General features: G+C 38.1%; 1 protein-coding gene across 3 annotated transcripts in view; it reads left to right on the forward strand.

The window, feature by feature from the left end:
- The window catches only part of FAM120C (family with sequence similarity 120 member C), a 123,032-nt gene that overhangs the window by 96,661 nt on the left and 10,011 nt on the right, over positions 1-16,360 (forward strand). For 2 of the 3 annotated variants that reach the window (XM_086388566.1, XM_086388569.1), the window contains exons 11-13: positions 6,341-6,455; positions 8,379-8,588; positions 11,997-12,195. In XM_086388566.1, the coding sequence (XP_086244692.1) occupies positions 6,341-6,455; positions 8,379-8,588; positions 11,997-12,195 (524 nt within the window). The remainder of the gene's footprint in view (positions 1-6,340; positions 6,456-8,378; positions 8,589-11,996; positions 12,196-16,360) is intronic. The other variant, XM_086388568.1, reaches the window with a different exon arrangement.

Here is a 16,360-nt window from a genome sequence, read left to right on the forward strand (position 1 = left end):
CATATATCTGATAAGTATCAAAAGCATCCAGAATGTATAAAGAATTCTTTCAACTCAATAATAAAGGAGAGATGATTTGATTTAAAAATCAAATGGGCAAAAAAATTCATTTGACATTTCTCCAAAGTAGATATCAGATCAGTCACTCAGTTGTGTCTGACTCATTGCGACCCCATGAATCGCAACACACCAGGCCTCCCTGTCCATCACCAACTTCTGGAGTTGTGCCCAAACTCATGTCCATCCAGTTGGTGATGCCATCCAGCCATCTCATCCTCTGTCGTCCCCTTCTCCTCCTGCCCTCAGTCCCTCCCAGCATCAGGGTCTTTTCCAATGAGTCAACTCTTTACATGAGGTGGCCAAAGTATAGGAGCTTCAGCTTTAGCATCAGTCCTTCCAATGAACACCCAGGACTGATCTCCTTTAGGATAGACTGGTTGGACCTCCTTGCAGTCCAAGGGACTCTCAAGAGTCTTCTCCAACACCACAGTTCAAAAGCATCAATTCTTCGGCGCTCAGCTTTCTTCAGAGTCCAACTCTCACATCCATACATGACCACTGGAAAAACCATAGCCTTGACTAGACGGACCTTTGTTAGCCAAGTAATGTCTCTGCTTTTCAATATGCTATCTAGGTTGGTCATAACTTTCCTTCCAAGGAGTAAGCGTCTTTTAATTTCATGGCTGCAGTCACCATCTGCAGTGATTTTGGAGCCCAAAAAAATAAAGTCAGACACTGTTTCCACTGTTTCCCCATCTATTTCCCATGAAGTGATGGGAACAGATGCCATGATCTTCATCTTCTGAATGTTGAGCTTTAAGCCAGCATTTTCACTTTCCTCTTTCATTTTCATCAAGAGGTTCTTTAGTTCCTCTTAACTTTCTGCCATAAGGGTGGTGTCATCTGCATATCTGAGGTTATTGATATTTCTCCCGGCAATCTTGATTCCAGCTTGTGTTTCTTCCAGTCCAGCGTTTCTCATGATGTACTCTGCGTAGAAGTTAAATAAGCAGGGTGACAACATACAGCCTAGACGTACTCCTTTTCCTATTTGGAACCAGTCTGTTGTTCCATGTCCAGTTCTAACTGTTGCTTCCTGACCTGCATATAGGTTTCTCAAGAGGCAGGTCATGTGGTCTGGTATTCCCATCTCTTTCAGAATTTTCCAAAGTTTATTGCGATGCACACAGTCAAAGGCTTTGGCATAATCAATAAAGCAGAAATAGATGTTTTTCTGGAACTCTTTTGCTTTTTCAATGATCCAGCAGATGTTGGCAATTTGATCTCTGGTTCCTCTGCCTTTTCTAAAACCAGCTTGAACATCTGGAAGTTCACGGTTCACATACTGCTGCAGCCTGGCTTGCAGAATTTTGAGCATTACTTTACTAGTGTGTGAGATAAGTGCAATTGTGCAGTAGTTTGAGCATTCTTTGGCATTGCCTTTCTTTGGGATTGGAATGAAAACTGACCTTTTCCAGTCCTATGGCCACTGCTGAGTTTTCCAAACTTGCTGGCATATTGAGTGTAGCACTTTCACAGCATCATCTTTCAGGATTTGAAATAGCTCAACTGGAATTCCATCATCTCCACTAGCTTTGTTCATAGTGATGCTTTCTGAGGCCCACTTGACATACCAGGATATCTGGCTCTAGGTGAGTGATCACACCATCGTGATTATCTGGGTCGTGAAAATCTTTTTTGTACAGTTTTTCTTCTGTGTATTCTTGCCATCTCTTCTTAATATCTTCTGCTTCTGTTAGGTCCATACCATTTTTGTCCTTTATGGAGCCCATCTTTGCATGAAATGTTCACTTGGTGTCTCTAATTTTCTTGAAGTAATCTCTAGTCTTTCCCATTCTGTTGTTGGGTGGCTATAATTAAAAAGGCTGACAACAAGTGTTGGTGAGGATGTGCAGAAATTGGAACACTGCTGGTAAGAACATAAAATGAAGACACATATTCACACAGAAACATGTTCTTGAATATTCATATAGCATTACTCATAATACCCAAGAAGTAGAAATAACTCAGATGTCCATCAACTGATGAATGGGTGAACAAAATGTAGTATAGTCATACAATAGAATATTATTCAGTTATAAAAAGGAATTAACTGTTGATTTATGCTATAACGTGGATGAACCTTGAAAAACAGTAGGCTAAATAAAATTCACCAGTTACAATATGGCATATATTGTTCTGTTTATATGAAATGTTCAGAATAAGCAAATCTGTAGATATGGGATTACCAGGGGTCTGAGGGAGGGGCAAATGTAGAGTGAATGCTAATGGATATGAAGTTTCTTTTGAGGGTGATTTAAATGTAGTGGTGACGGTTACATAGCCCTGTGGATTAACAAAAATCAGTGACTTATACACTATTAATACATGAGTTGTATAATAATTTTATCTTAATAGAGCTGTAAAGTAGAAAGGAAAATGAAATAGATCCCCAGATAACCAAAGATTAAGAGAATTAGTGCTGTCAACTTGCCATATAAGAATTATTAAAAGATGTCCTTCACATTGAAAGGAAATGACACCAAATGAATAAATGAATAATAAGCACCTGTAGTGGTAGTTACATTGCTAAGTCACTTCAGTCATGTCCAACTCCGTGCAACCCCATGGACGGCAGCCCACCAGGCTCCCCCATCCCCGGGATTCTCCAGGCAAGAACACTGGAGTGGGTTGCCATTTCCTTCTCCAATGCATGAAAGTGAAAAGTGAAAGTGAAGTCTCTGAGTCGGGTCCTACTCTTCGCAACCCCAGGGACTGCAGCCTACCAGGATCCTCCATCCATGGGATTTTCCAGGCAAGAGTACTGGAGTGGGGTGCCATTGCCTTCTCCGGGTAGTTACATAGGTATATGTAAAAAGTGGTATAAATATATTTTTTCTCATTTGTTCACTTAACCTATTTAAAAGACAACTGCATAAGTCAATAATTATAAAATTGTGCGTTGGTTTTAGAATAATAGCATAATACACACCACAATAATAACATAGTGGAGGGAGGAAAGGAGAGAACTGTATTGGAGTAACGTTTCTTCTACTGGAATTACTTAGTACTAATTTGATGTGGTGTGTCAGTTAAGATGTATTTTGTAATCTACACAGCAACCATTATGAAAATAACTAAAATATAGTAAAAAAAATAAAATAATTAAAATGCTATACTGGAGAGTATTTAATGCAGTAGAAGACAATAAAAGAAAAAACAAAAAAGCAAAAAAGGTATGAAACCTATAAATCTAAACTTATCAACAACTATATCAAATGTAACTGGACTAAACATTCCTATCAAAAGGCAGAGATTGTGAGATTCGATACAAAGCATGAGCTATCTACAGGAGATATACTTTGGATTCAAAGACACAAATAGGTTAAAAGACAAAGAATAGAAGAAAATATACCATGCAAGCAATAACCACATGAGATATAATAGCTGTACTAATATCAGACAAAATAGACTCTAAGACAAGTAATGTTACAATAGACAAATAAGAAAATTTTATAGTAACAAAAGGGTCAATTCATCAGGAAAGTATAATAATTATAAACATATATTCCTAACAACAATATCCCTAAATACATGAAGCAAAAACTGGTAGAATTTAAGAATGAAATAGACACTTCAACAATGATAGTTGAAGGCTTCAATGCCCTACTCTCAATAATGGCTAGAACACCTAGACAAAAAGAAAAAATATGGAAGATTCACAAAACATCATCAACCAACTTGACGTGACCTGATAAAAATGATGAATATAGATCCTTCACACTATACACAAAAATGGATCATAGACTAAAATGTGATAGTTAAAACTATCTAACTTACAGGAGAAATTTTTCATGATTTTGAGTTAGGCGAAGATTTCTTAGATACAACAGCCAAAGCAAAATCAACCTAAAAAAATAGATTTCATCCAAATACAAAATTTGTACACTTCAAAAGGCACCATTACAAAACAGAAAAGAAAAGCCACAGACTAGAGAAAATATTTACAAATCATATATCTGATAAAGGACTTGTATCAGAATATATATAATAAACTCTTAAAACTTATAAGAAAACAGACAACTCAGTCTAAAAATGAATAAAAGATGTAAATAGACATTTCACCAGAGACAATATAGGGTTGTAATATAAGCACATGAAAAGATTCTCATCTTCAGTAATCACTGAGGAAATGTAAACCATACTGAAACATCACTTCACTCAGCTGAAATGATTATAATAATTTTTAAAAAATGACAATGACAAATGTAGGCCTGGCTGCAGAGAATTGGGATTCCCTCATACACTGATGTAAATTTAAAATGGTATAGCTACTTTGGACATTAGTTTGGTATTTTCTTAACAGGTTAAACATAAATATATAAATAGTCAGTTGTATCCAACTCTTGTGACCCCATCGACTATAGCCCATCAGGCTCGTCTGGCCATGGGATTCTCCAGGCAAGAATACTAGAGTGGGTTGCCATTCCCTTCTCCAGGGAATCTTCCCAACCCAGAGATCGAACCTGGATTACCTGCATTGGCAGACAGATTCTTGACTGACTGAGCCACCAAGGAAGCCCATTCAAATAATCATATGACTCATTTATTTCACTCCTAGGTATCTGTTGAAAAAAATAGGTCCACACAGACTTGCACATGAATGTTCAAAGAAATATTATTCATAATAATCAAGAAGTAGGAACAACTCAAATATCTGTTAACTGGGAAGTGGATGTGATATGTCCATCAATAAAATATTAATCAGTAAAATAAAACTACTAATACATGCCAGAGCACTGAACCAACCTCAGAATCACTCTGCTTCATGCCAATGAAAATAATCAAAGAAGGAACGTTCATGGACTTACCATTGTAAAGCTGTCAATTCTTAGATTGATCTGTAGATTTAACACAATTCCTGTGGGCTTAATGCAAGGTTTTTTATGAATGAAGACAAACTTATTCTAAAGTTTATGTGTAAATTTATATAGGCCCTTACAATAGCTAAAACAATCTTGCAAAAAAGAAGTATAGGAATCACTCTACCTAATATTGTAGCCAAAATAATCAAGACTGGAGTTATTTGCAAAGGGATAAGCACATAGGTCAATGGAACAAAATTAAGAACCTAGAAATAGAACAACACAGTTATACTCAAAAGTGTAAAAACAATTCAATGGAGAAGGGATAGCCTTTCAACAAATGGTGCTGGAACAATCGGACATCCATAGGCCAAAGAAACAAACACTTCAATCTGAACCTCACACATTATACAAAAATTAACTCAACCCTGTCTAAAGAAGGCATCCTAGGAACTTGTTTAGAAAACTGGGAATTTTTGAAGAAAGCATTAACCATTCTGTCTCTAAACTGCTGTTCTAATCTACAGATCACAAACTTGAATTGTCACATTTCCTGCTTCCAGCCAACCCTGTTTGCTTCAGACTGGCCCCCCCATAATCGTAATTGGCTAGAGCCAATTCCTTAATACATATCTTGTTACTCCTGTTTGTCCTGAATTCAGTGGTTTCTGTGTACTGGCAGACTCCTTGGTTTGTCTCGAGGCTGAAGTCAAGGGGAAATTCTCTCAGCACCAAGAACCTCTCTGTTCAGTCCTGAATGGATTTTCCCTCCAATTGCAGGGCTTGTGCCTATACTTGTGCCACTAAATGTATAAAGGTATATAGTTATACCACCTCCAGATTCTCATTGTTGAATATATTGTGCAGTGTTAAATACATTGCACCCTTAAAGCCATGTGTCCATTTTAAAAATCTGAACGAAGGGCCAGCATGTTCTTGAGGTAAATTTAATAAAATAAAAATGATCAGCACTTCTAGAAGTCTATCTTGAATGAATAATCAGAAATACAGATGAGATTTAAATATGTGAATATCTTTATAGTAGTTTTATAATAAAAGAAAATGAATAGTATGTTTCTAATATTATAGGAATATTTATATAAATTGATAAAACACATGAGGAACATGAAGTCATTTACAATCATGTTTTTGACAACTATTTAATGAATGAAAGGTTCTTACAATGCTGAATGAAAAAAGCAAGATAGAATATTCTATATGTAGTATGAAAAAGAGAAAAAACTGAGATTTGAGGTGCTAGGAAGAAAGAAGCCATAAACTTAACAGCAGTTATACGTGAATGGTGCCTGTCTCCTCTACCATCTAGATGAAGTAACCAAAGGCAGAGATTCTTTTACTTTATTTTAGAACCTAGCTAGCATCTGGGCCATGGTAGGTTACACTTAGCTTATTAAGTTTTTGTGAAATGAATAAATGAGCTTTTGTCACTTAACAATGATGCTTTTATCTTCTAGATACATGGTTCAATGGCCTGGCGGCCGAATCCTGCATCGCCATGAGCTAGACACCTTCCTGGCACAGGCAGTTTCTACTCAACTTTATGAACCAGATCAACTTCAAGAACTCAAGGTGATTTGAACTATCCTCATTTAAATTATTTTATGAGCTCATAGCTCTATTTTAGGTCTTTTTTTTCCTGCAGCTGAGGAGAAGAGCAAGTTCTTCAGGTAAATGTTTGATTTACTTTAGCCAAATATTTATGTCTATTAATAAACCCAACACTGCTTAAATACTGATGGGTGAGAATGGGTAGAAAAAATGGTATTGTGTAAGACTGGTAAGTTGTGGCCCATAGATCACAGTAAGGTTTCCAACTCTTTCAAAAGATGCTACAGGGGACTTATCCTGGTGTTCTGTTTGTCTTTGAGTAAATATCTACCCTCTCTCCCTGGTGGCTCAGTGGTAAAGAATTCACCTGCAGTGCAGGAGGTGCAGGGGACATAGGTTCAATCCTTGGGATGGGAAGTTCCTCTGGAGGAGGAAATGGCAACCCACTCCATTATTCTTGCCTGGAGAATTCCATGGACAGAGGAGTCCATGGGCTACAGTCCATCAGGTCACAAAGAGACCGACACAACTGAGCACGCACACAATCCAATACTTGATTTACAATATTACATTAGGTTCAGGTGTTAGCACAGTGATTTGGTATTTTTTGAAGATTATATTCCATTGTAGACTATTATAAGTTAATGGATATAATTCCCTGTGCTACCCTCCTTTTAAAAAATAATACTGAGTGTTAGAGGGAAGTCTAGACAAGCAAGAGGAAGCAAGTAAATCCAACATAATAACTGAAGTCAGTAGAATATAGTAGGTTAGAGAGTAGGCTCTGAAGCCAGGCCGCCTTGGCTTTGAATCTTAGCTCATTAGGTTGCTTAACCTCTGTAGTTTCAGTTTCCTTACTTATAGTATTATGAGAATATTAAATAAAATAATCTATGCAAAACACTTACAAGAGTGGGTAGCATGTTCTAAGTATACAGTACTCAATTAGGTATTAATGCAGGACACTCCTCTTGTGACTTAAGTAGCCATGGTCCTTTGAGACCCTAGTATAAACTAGAAGAAAATCAAGTCTAGTAAGACTTAAAAATCTTGATGTGAGATCAACTAAGGAAAAGATGAAAACAGTCTTAGACAAACAGTGTTGGTTCCTTTCTACAGTAAATGTGATATTGCTTGGTACTAGAGCAGGTACTGACAACTCCACACCACACCTAGGAGGGGACCTGCATGTACTATCCCTTTTCCTATTAAAGCTATCTAACATGTCAACTTGAGATAACCACTGTGTGTACATTTTTATGGTTTCTTCCAGCCTTTTGTCATGCATTTTCTACATGGTTGATATATTATGTATGTAATTATATATTATATTTTTAAACTTAGCATAGAACATAGTTTCTATGTCTGAAAATTTTATAGTAAATATTTTATCATATGGATGTATCATTTAATTATTCTTTTTTTGGCCATTTGGTTTCCAGATTTCACTTACTATATGTAATAATTAACATCTTTATGTATTAGAGCCTTATTCACATCTTAACTTCCTTAGAATAGATTCCTAAAAGTAGAATTTCTGAATCAACAAATGTGACCATTTTAAGGTTCTTGATGCATATTGCTTAATTTTAGTATACATTGCTCATTAGTTTTATTTGAGTGTGCCATTTATTTCACCATATCCTCGTCAGCATTGGACGTTCTTTTGGTCTTTTGTTTTGTTCTAATTTTTTTCTTATTTGACAGGCAGAAAAATTGGTATCTCAAGTGGGTATCTTTTTAAGATTTGAAAGTTGATTTTTTTTTTTATAATGAGTATCTTCCAAACCATCTCAGGGAAGGAAATGGATAGAGGCTGCTTATGTACTCAAATGTCCATATTGAAAAGTAACATGTTCTTATTTAACTGAAACAGGAATAAGAACAAATGTAACCAATAACAGCAGTTTCTTAATGGTAGTTTTTCCTCTATGGTGGTTTCAGATTGAGAAACTGGATGCTCGAGGGATCCAGCTTGCTGCTCTCTTCATGAGCGGAGTTGATACCGCCCTGTTTGCCAATGATGCCTGTGGCCAGCCAGTTCCTTGGGAACACTGCTGCCCCTGGATTTACTTCGATGGCAAGCTGTTCCAGAGCAAGCTAATTAAAGCAGGCCGAGAGAGAGTATCCCTAGTTGAGCTCTGCGATGGCCAGGTACCAGCATGTTGGGTAGCTACTGAGATCAACTGTGATGTGCTGTGAAAGTGAATGGCAGAAAAGGGTAAAGGAGCAGAGAGACTGGCGAAGGAGGTAGCAGAAGTGGGAGAATGTGTTTGACCTTAAACTAACTTGGTCAGGGATGCTCCCAAAGGCCCAGGGTCTATGTACATGTTACAAAATCATGTTGGCATAGTTTTGTAAGTTTTGGCCATAGCAATCAGAGCAGAAAAAGAAAAAAGGAATCCAAATTGGAAAAGAAGAAGTAAAATTCTCACTGTTTGCAGATGACATGATCCTCTACATAGAAAACCCTGAAGACTCCACCAGAAAATTACTGCTACTGCTGCTAAGTCACTTCAGTCATGTCCAAGCTAATCAATGAATATAGCAAAGTTGCAGGATATAAAATCAACACAGAGAAATCCCTTGCATTCCTATACACTAATAATGAGAAAATAGAGAAATTAAGGAAACAATTCCATTCACGATTGCAATGAAAAGAATAAAATACTTAGGAATATATCTACCTAAAGAAACAAAAGACCTATATATAGAAACTATAAAACACTGGTGAAAGAAATCAAAGAGGACACTAATAGATGGAGAAATATACCGTGTTCATGGATCGGAAGAATCAATATAGTGAAAATGAGTATACTACCCAAAGCAATATATAGATTCAATGCAATCCCTATCAAGCTACCAACAGTATTTTTCACAGAACTAGAACAAATAATTTCACAATTTGCATGGAAATGCAAAAAACCTCAAATAGCCAAAGCAATCTTGAGAAAGAAGAATGGAACTGGAGGAATCAACCTGCCTGACTTTAGGCTCTACTGCAAAGCCACAGTCATCAAGACAGTATGGTACTGGCACAAAGACAGAAATATAGATCAGTGGAACAAAAAAGAAAGCCCAGAGATAAATCCATGCACCTATGGACACCTTATCTTTGACAAAGGAGGTAAGAATATACAATGGAGAAAAGACAGTCTCCTTAACAAGAGATGGGAAAACAAGGTGCTAGGAAAACTGGTCAACCACTTGTAAAAGAATGAAACTAGAACACTTCGTAACACCATACACAAAAATAAACTCAAAATGGATTAAAGATCTAAATGTAAGACCAAAAACTATAAAATTCCTAGAGGAGAACATAGGCAAAACACTCTCCGACATAAATCACAGCAGGATCCTCTATGACCCACTTCCCAGAATATTGGAAATAGAAGCAAAAATAAACAAATGGGACCTAATTCAAATTAAAAGCTTCTGCACAACAAAGGAAACTCTAAGCAAGGTGAAAAGACAGCCTTCAGAATGGGAGAAAATAGCAAATGAAGCAACTGACAAAAAATTAATCTCAAAAATATACAAGCAACTCTTACAGCTCAATTCCAGAAAAATAAATGACCCAATCAAAAAATGGGCCAAAGACCTAAATAGACATTTCTCCAAAGAAGACATACAGATGGCTAACAAACACATGAAAAGATGCTCAACATCACTCATTATCAGAGAAATGCAAATCAAAACCACAATGAGGTACCATTTCACACCAGTCAGAATGGCTGCTATCCAAAAGTCTACAAGCAATAAGTGCTGGAGGGGGTTGGAGAAAAGGGAACCCTCTTAAACTGTTGGTGGGAATGCAAACTAGTACAGCCACTATGGAGAACAGTGTGGAGATTCCTTAAAAAACTGGAAATAGAACTGCCATACGACCCAGCAATCCCATTGCTGGGCATACACACCGAGGAAACCAGAATTGAAAGAGACATGTGTACCCCAATGTTCATCGCAGCACTGTTTGTAATAGCCAGGACATGGAAGCAACCTAGATGTCCATCAGCAGACGAATGGATAAGAAAGCAGTGGTACATATACACGATGGAGTATTACTCAGCCATTAAAAAGAATACATTTGAATCAGTTCTAATGAGGTGGATGAAACTGGAGCCAATTATACAGAGTGAAGTAAGCCAGAAAGAAAAACACCAATACAGTATAGTAATGCATATATATGGAATTTAGAAAGATGGTCACGATAACCCTGTATGCGAGACAGCAAAAGAGACACAGATGTATAGAACAGTCTTTTGGACTCTGTGGGAGAGGGCGAGGGTGGGATGATTTGGGAGAATGGCACTGAAACATGTATATTATCATATATGAAACGAATCACCAATCCAGGTTCGATGCATGATACAGGATGCTCGGGGCTGGTGTGCTGGGATGACCCAGAGGGATGGTATGGGGAGGGAAGTAGGAGGAGGGTTCAGGATGGGAACACGTGTACACCCGTGGCGGATTCATGTTGATGTATGGCAAAACCAATACAATATTGTAAAGTAATTAGCCTCCAATTAAAATAAATAAATTTATATTAAAAAAAAAACAAAATCATGTTGGGAAGAGTTTGTTTTTTTTTTTATAATGGGGCTTCAAGTTTTCATATTCCTTTTTTTTGCCCTGAGTTATTTTTTCCCCATGAAATGAATGCTCAGATATATTATATGCCTTTCCCCTCATTCTTAGAATTTCATTTCACTTATTTACAAAAATTAAGTCACTTTTTCAAATGATATTTTTTGTAAAGGAACTATTTTATAAATAGAAGAGGGTATTAAAATAGCTCACAGAGTAAAAGCAGGGGATATTTTTTGCAATAAAGCCTTGGGAAAGATGAAAGAAGGCAAGGGAAAGGAGCCCTTACTTTCTTCTTTGTCCATTTTTGGGAAATACGCTGAGAGAGAAGAGGCTAGCAAACTACAGAAAGATTTTTTTAAATTTGAATTTTTATTCCACTAAAATTTTTTGAAACATGGCCACATTCATTCATTTACATATTGTCCATGACTGCTTTCATATTACAGTGGCAGAGTCAGGTAGTTGTGACAGAAACAGTATGGCCCTTTTCAGAACAAGCTTGCTGACCTCTTGATTAGAGGCATGGACTTCTCCTGGATAGAGGTCATGATCTCTGATCCTGAGTATGAGGGAGAAGGTTAAAAGGGTTTGTATGTGTCAAGTTTTGTTCTGTCTTTACATAATTCTATTACCTCCCCCTTAAAAAATAACCTAGCCTATTGCTGGCTGTGTGATCGGGCATTACTAAATACTTGTTGTATTTGTCTTTCTTGACCTAATCATGGTGCCTCATAAGCCCTTGGTCAGAACTAGTATGATGGTAGTTTGGCATCATGCAAAGAATGGGAGCTTTGTTGTCAGGCAGGCTTCCCTGAGTATGTTACCTTGAGCCATTTAACTCCAGGTCATGATTCCATTCATGGGAATAGACTTGTGAGTTTGTACATAGACTGCCCAATACTGTGCCTGAAACATAGGAGAAGTTTTAAAAATTGCAGCTGCTATTATTACTCTGTTCTTCATTTGAAGGCTGACCTGGCAACCAAAGTGGAGAAGATGAGACAGAGCATACTTGAAGGAGTCAACATGAACCATCCACCGCCTTCTCTGCTTCCATCACCTACCTTCGTGCCTCCCATGGTGCCCTCTCTCTACCCTGTTTCACTTTACCCCCGAGCCATGGGCCCAATGCCACCTCCCCCTCAAGGAAGGAGCCGGGGGTTTGCAGGTCAGTACCTAAGAATAAGGTGTGTGTCAGTGTCAATCTATTTCATAATAACCCATCCAGTAATTATTGCCAGTTACAAAATCAGCAGTTTCGTGTATATCTTATCTCATTTACGGTCTGTGCTGTAGTGTGGTTTGAAGAGTAGCTTATTGAAATGGAGGGGTGTAGCCTGGAGAAGAAAGCCCACTGACTTCCCAGACTACTCTCCATGGAAGTTATTAGTCCCTAAGGTTTTGACTTATGAAGTAACTGATGTAGAAACCAAGAGTCACATTTTACTTTTGAGAACTGCAGTTCATGTGAACTGGGTCTTCATGGTTGCTGGTTAGCTCACTCATTCCCCATAGACAGGTGTACACAGGAACTTGCAGAAAGAGCAGTGGGAAGTCAGTAAATGCCTAGTGTCAGCAAACAACCATAGCTTGATATGCCCATTTCCACTCTGAGAGTAGACCTAACACATTTCCAGAAGCATAGAGAGAAATAAGTCACAGTCTGTACCCTCTAGGGGGTTGCGTTTTAGTGAAGAAAGCAAATACATACATACACATGTGGATCCACATATAAATATACTGGGTTAGCCAAAAAGTTCCTTCATTTTTAAAGTTAAAAAACACAGTTTTCATTTTCACCATGAACTTCATTGAACAAGAATTCATCATTTTGTTCCATTACCTTCTGCCATTTTTCAGGCAACTTCATAATTGCATCTTCCCAAAACTTTTTTTTTTTTTGCAAAGAATAGTTCCAGGTGTCTTTGATAGTCTTCCAAAGAATTGAAATTTTTTCCATTAGGAGAATTTTGTAAAGACTAAAATAAGTGGAAATCTGAAGGTGCAGTGTCTGGTGAATACGGTGAATGAATCAGAACTTTGCAGCCAAGCTGTAACAGTTGTTGCCTGATCATCAAAAAACATATATCCTTGCACTATCCTGATGGAAGATTTTGCATTTTCTGTTGACTAATTCTGGATGCTTTTTATTGGGTGCTGCTTTCAGTTGATCTAATTGGGAGCAGTACTTGGAATTAATTGTTTGGTTTCCCAGAAGGAGTTCATAATAGAAGACACCCTTCCAATCCCACCATATACACAACGTCACCTTCTTCAGATGAAGACTGAACTTTGATGTGGTTGGTGGTGGTTCATTTCACTTACTGCATGATCTCTTCCATTCCACATTATTGTCCAGTATCCACTTTTAATTATCCATCACAATGAAACGTTTTCATTACGTTTAAGTAGAGAATCATAAGCAGAATTATAGTCAAGAAGGTTTTCCCTTAACTTTTGTGGAAGCCCAACATCAAAGTGATGAACATAACCAAGCTGGTGCAAATGATTTTCAACATTTGATTTGAATATTTTGAGTATATCAGCTATCTCCCACATGGTGTAACATTGACTGTTCTCAATGTCTCAGTTTGATCCCAATCAACTTCAACTGGTCTACCTGACTCTGGAGCATTGTCCAGTGAGAAATCTCTAGTACAAAATTTCTCAAACCACTTCTGATGTGTTCGATCAGTCACAGCACCTTCTCCATACACTGCACAAAATTTTTTTTTTTTGCATTTCAGTTGCGTTTTTACCTTTCTTTTTTAAATAAATGCACGCTGATAACCACCTGACCTGCCTCTTGAGAAACCTATATGCAGGTCAGGAAGCAACAGTTAGAACTGGACATGGAACAACAGACTGGTTCCAAATAGGAAAAGGAGTATGTCAAGGCTATATATTGTCACCCTGCTTATTTAACTTATATGCAGAGTACATCATGAGAAACGCTGGGCTGGAAGAAGCACAAGCTGGAATCAAGATTACTGGGAAAAATATCAATAATCTCAGATATGCAGGTAACTGCGCCCTTATGGCAGAAAGTGAAGAAAAACTAAAAAGCCTCTTGAGGAAAGTGAAAGAGGAGAGTGAAAAATTTAGCTTAAAGCTCAACATTCAGAAAACGAAGATCATGGCATCCAGTCCCATCACTTCATGGGAAATACATGGGGAAACGGTGGAAACAGTGTCAGACTTTATTTTTTTGGGCTCCAAAATCACTGCAGATGGTGATTGCAGCCATGAAATTAAAAGATGCTTACTCCTTGGAAGGAAAGATATGACCAAACTAGACAACATATTAAAAAGCAGAGACATTACTTTGCCAGCAAAGGTCTGTCTAGTCAAGGGTATGGTTTTTCCAGTGGTCATGTATGGATGTGAGAGTTGGACTCTGAAGAAAGCTGAGCGCCGAAGAATTGAGGCTTTTGAACTGTGGTGTTGGAGAAGACTCTTGAGAGTCCCTTGGACTGCAAGGAGATCCAACCAGTCCATCCTAAAGGAGATTAGCCCTGAGTGTTCATTGGAAGAACTGATATTGAAGATGAAACTCCAATACTTTGGCCACCTGATGTGAAGAGCTGACTCACTGGAAAAGACCCTGATGCTGGGAAAGACTGCAATTCATGGGGTCGCAAAGAGTCAGACACGACTGAGTGACTGAACTGAACTGAACTGAAGCGCTACTAGAGCCATCTTACAAAAAAAAAAAACCTTTTGACCAACACAGTATATATACACACATGTATGAATAAATTATGGTGATATCTGGACTGTGGCTTAATGACAAACAAGCACTCTTGCTTAGGTAGGTCAGGTACTGATCCTGATAATTCAAACAACCTTTTTCCCTGCTGAAACAGTATTTTAATGGGGACATTTTAACATGAAATGTCAAGATTCTGTGATGGGGTGAGAGTGGTATGGTTGAAGTGTGTGCTGTGTATTGCTCATCACTTTAAAAATAGTAAAGCTTGGAAGTTGAAATTTGTCTTAAATTTAGGGTCACAAAATTCAACATGGATGTTTTAGTTCAAGGATGTGCCTAGGTGAGCAGTGTAAATGTCTGCTCAGTTCACTTAGGTCATGATTAGGTCTCACAAACCAGGGAGCCAACCCTTCATTCCATCCTTTGAAGATGTTTTTACAGATGCCTGCTCTCATTCTTTACATGCTGATTTTATTGTGTCTCAGAAGATAGCTTTAATTAAGGCCAAGTTCTCAGAAGGTCCTCACCATTGTCCCAGCTCCCAGTGATAAAACCTAGTCTCCAGTTACTGGTGGCTCATGAGGAGCCTCCTGCCTTCTTAAAGGCCACAATAGGATCCCCAAATGCAAGTCTTTCTTGCCCTCTTAGGATTGGCTAGTCACCTAGTTCCTTAGACTCCCATTTTTATATAAATGAGGGGCTCTTTGCTAACAACCTGCTAAGTGAGTGAAGAGTTATTAATATTTGGGTTTTTCCATAAAATAAAGTTAAAGGCTTACTAACATTCCCTATCTTATGAAAGCTTTCTTTTGTGCCAAATTTCAGACCTGAGCTGTGCTTGTGAGCTCACACACAGAGTTGGAATTTCCTGTTTTAAGATGATATGCTATCTTGTCTTTAATTGCTTCTGGTTTTAAACTGTTACTGTTCTTACTTTGTAATCATAAATCACTGTTCGTTTGTTGTTGTTTAGTCACTAAGTTGTGTCAGCTCTTTGCGACCCCATAAATTGCAGCACACCAGGCTTCCCTGTCCTTCAGTGTCCCCCAGAGTTTGCTCAGACTCATGCCCATTGAGTCAGTGATGCCATCCAACCATCTCATTCTGTCTCCCCTTCTTCTGCCCTCAATCTTTCCCAGCATCAGGGTCTTTTCCAGTGAGTTGGCTGTTCGCATCAGGTGGCCAAAGTATTGGAGCTTCAGCATCAGTCTTTCCAATGAATATTCAGGACTGATGTCCTTTAGGATTGACTGGTTTGATCTCCTTGCTGTCCAAGAGACCCTCAAAAGTCTTCTCCAGCACAATTCGAAAGCATCAATTCTTCATTAAACTGTTAGTTTAATTTCATTATTTTTTGTTGTTTGGTTGTTTGACTAATCCTCCAGTGTGTAGTGACATGCATTTGAATCAAAAGTAGTTTTGGCCAGTTACATGAGGATGTATAAATTCATGTATCAGTTCAGTTCAGTTCAGTTGGTCAGTCGTGTACAACTCTTTGCCACCCCGTGGACTGCAGCATGCCAGGCCTCTCTGTAAATCACCAACTCCCAGAGTTGGTGACTCAAACTCGTGTCCATTGAGTCGGTGATGCCATCCAACCGTCTCATCCTCTGTCGTCCCC

The sequence above is a fragment of the Bos grunniens genome, chromosome X (assembly GCF_055505025.1).
Source record: "Bos grunniens cultivar Pamir isolate PY7600 chromosome X, Bosgru_T2T1.0, whole genome shotgun sequence".
In the NCBI taxonomy this organism is placed as follows: Eukaryota; Metazoa; Chordata; class Mammalia; order Artiodactyla; family Bovidae; genus Bos; species Bos grunniens.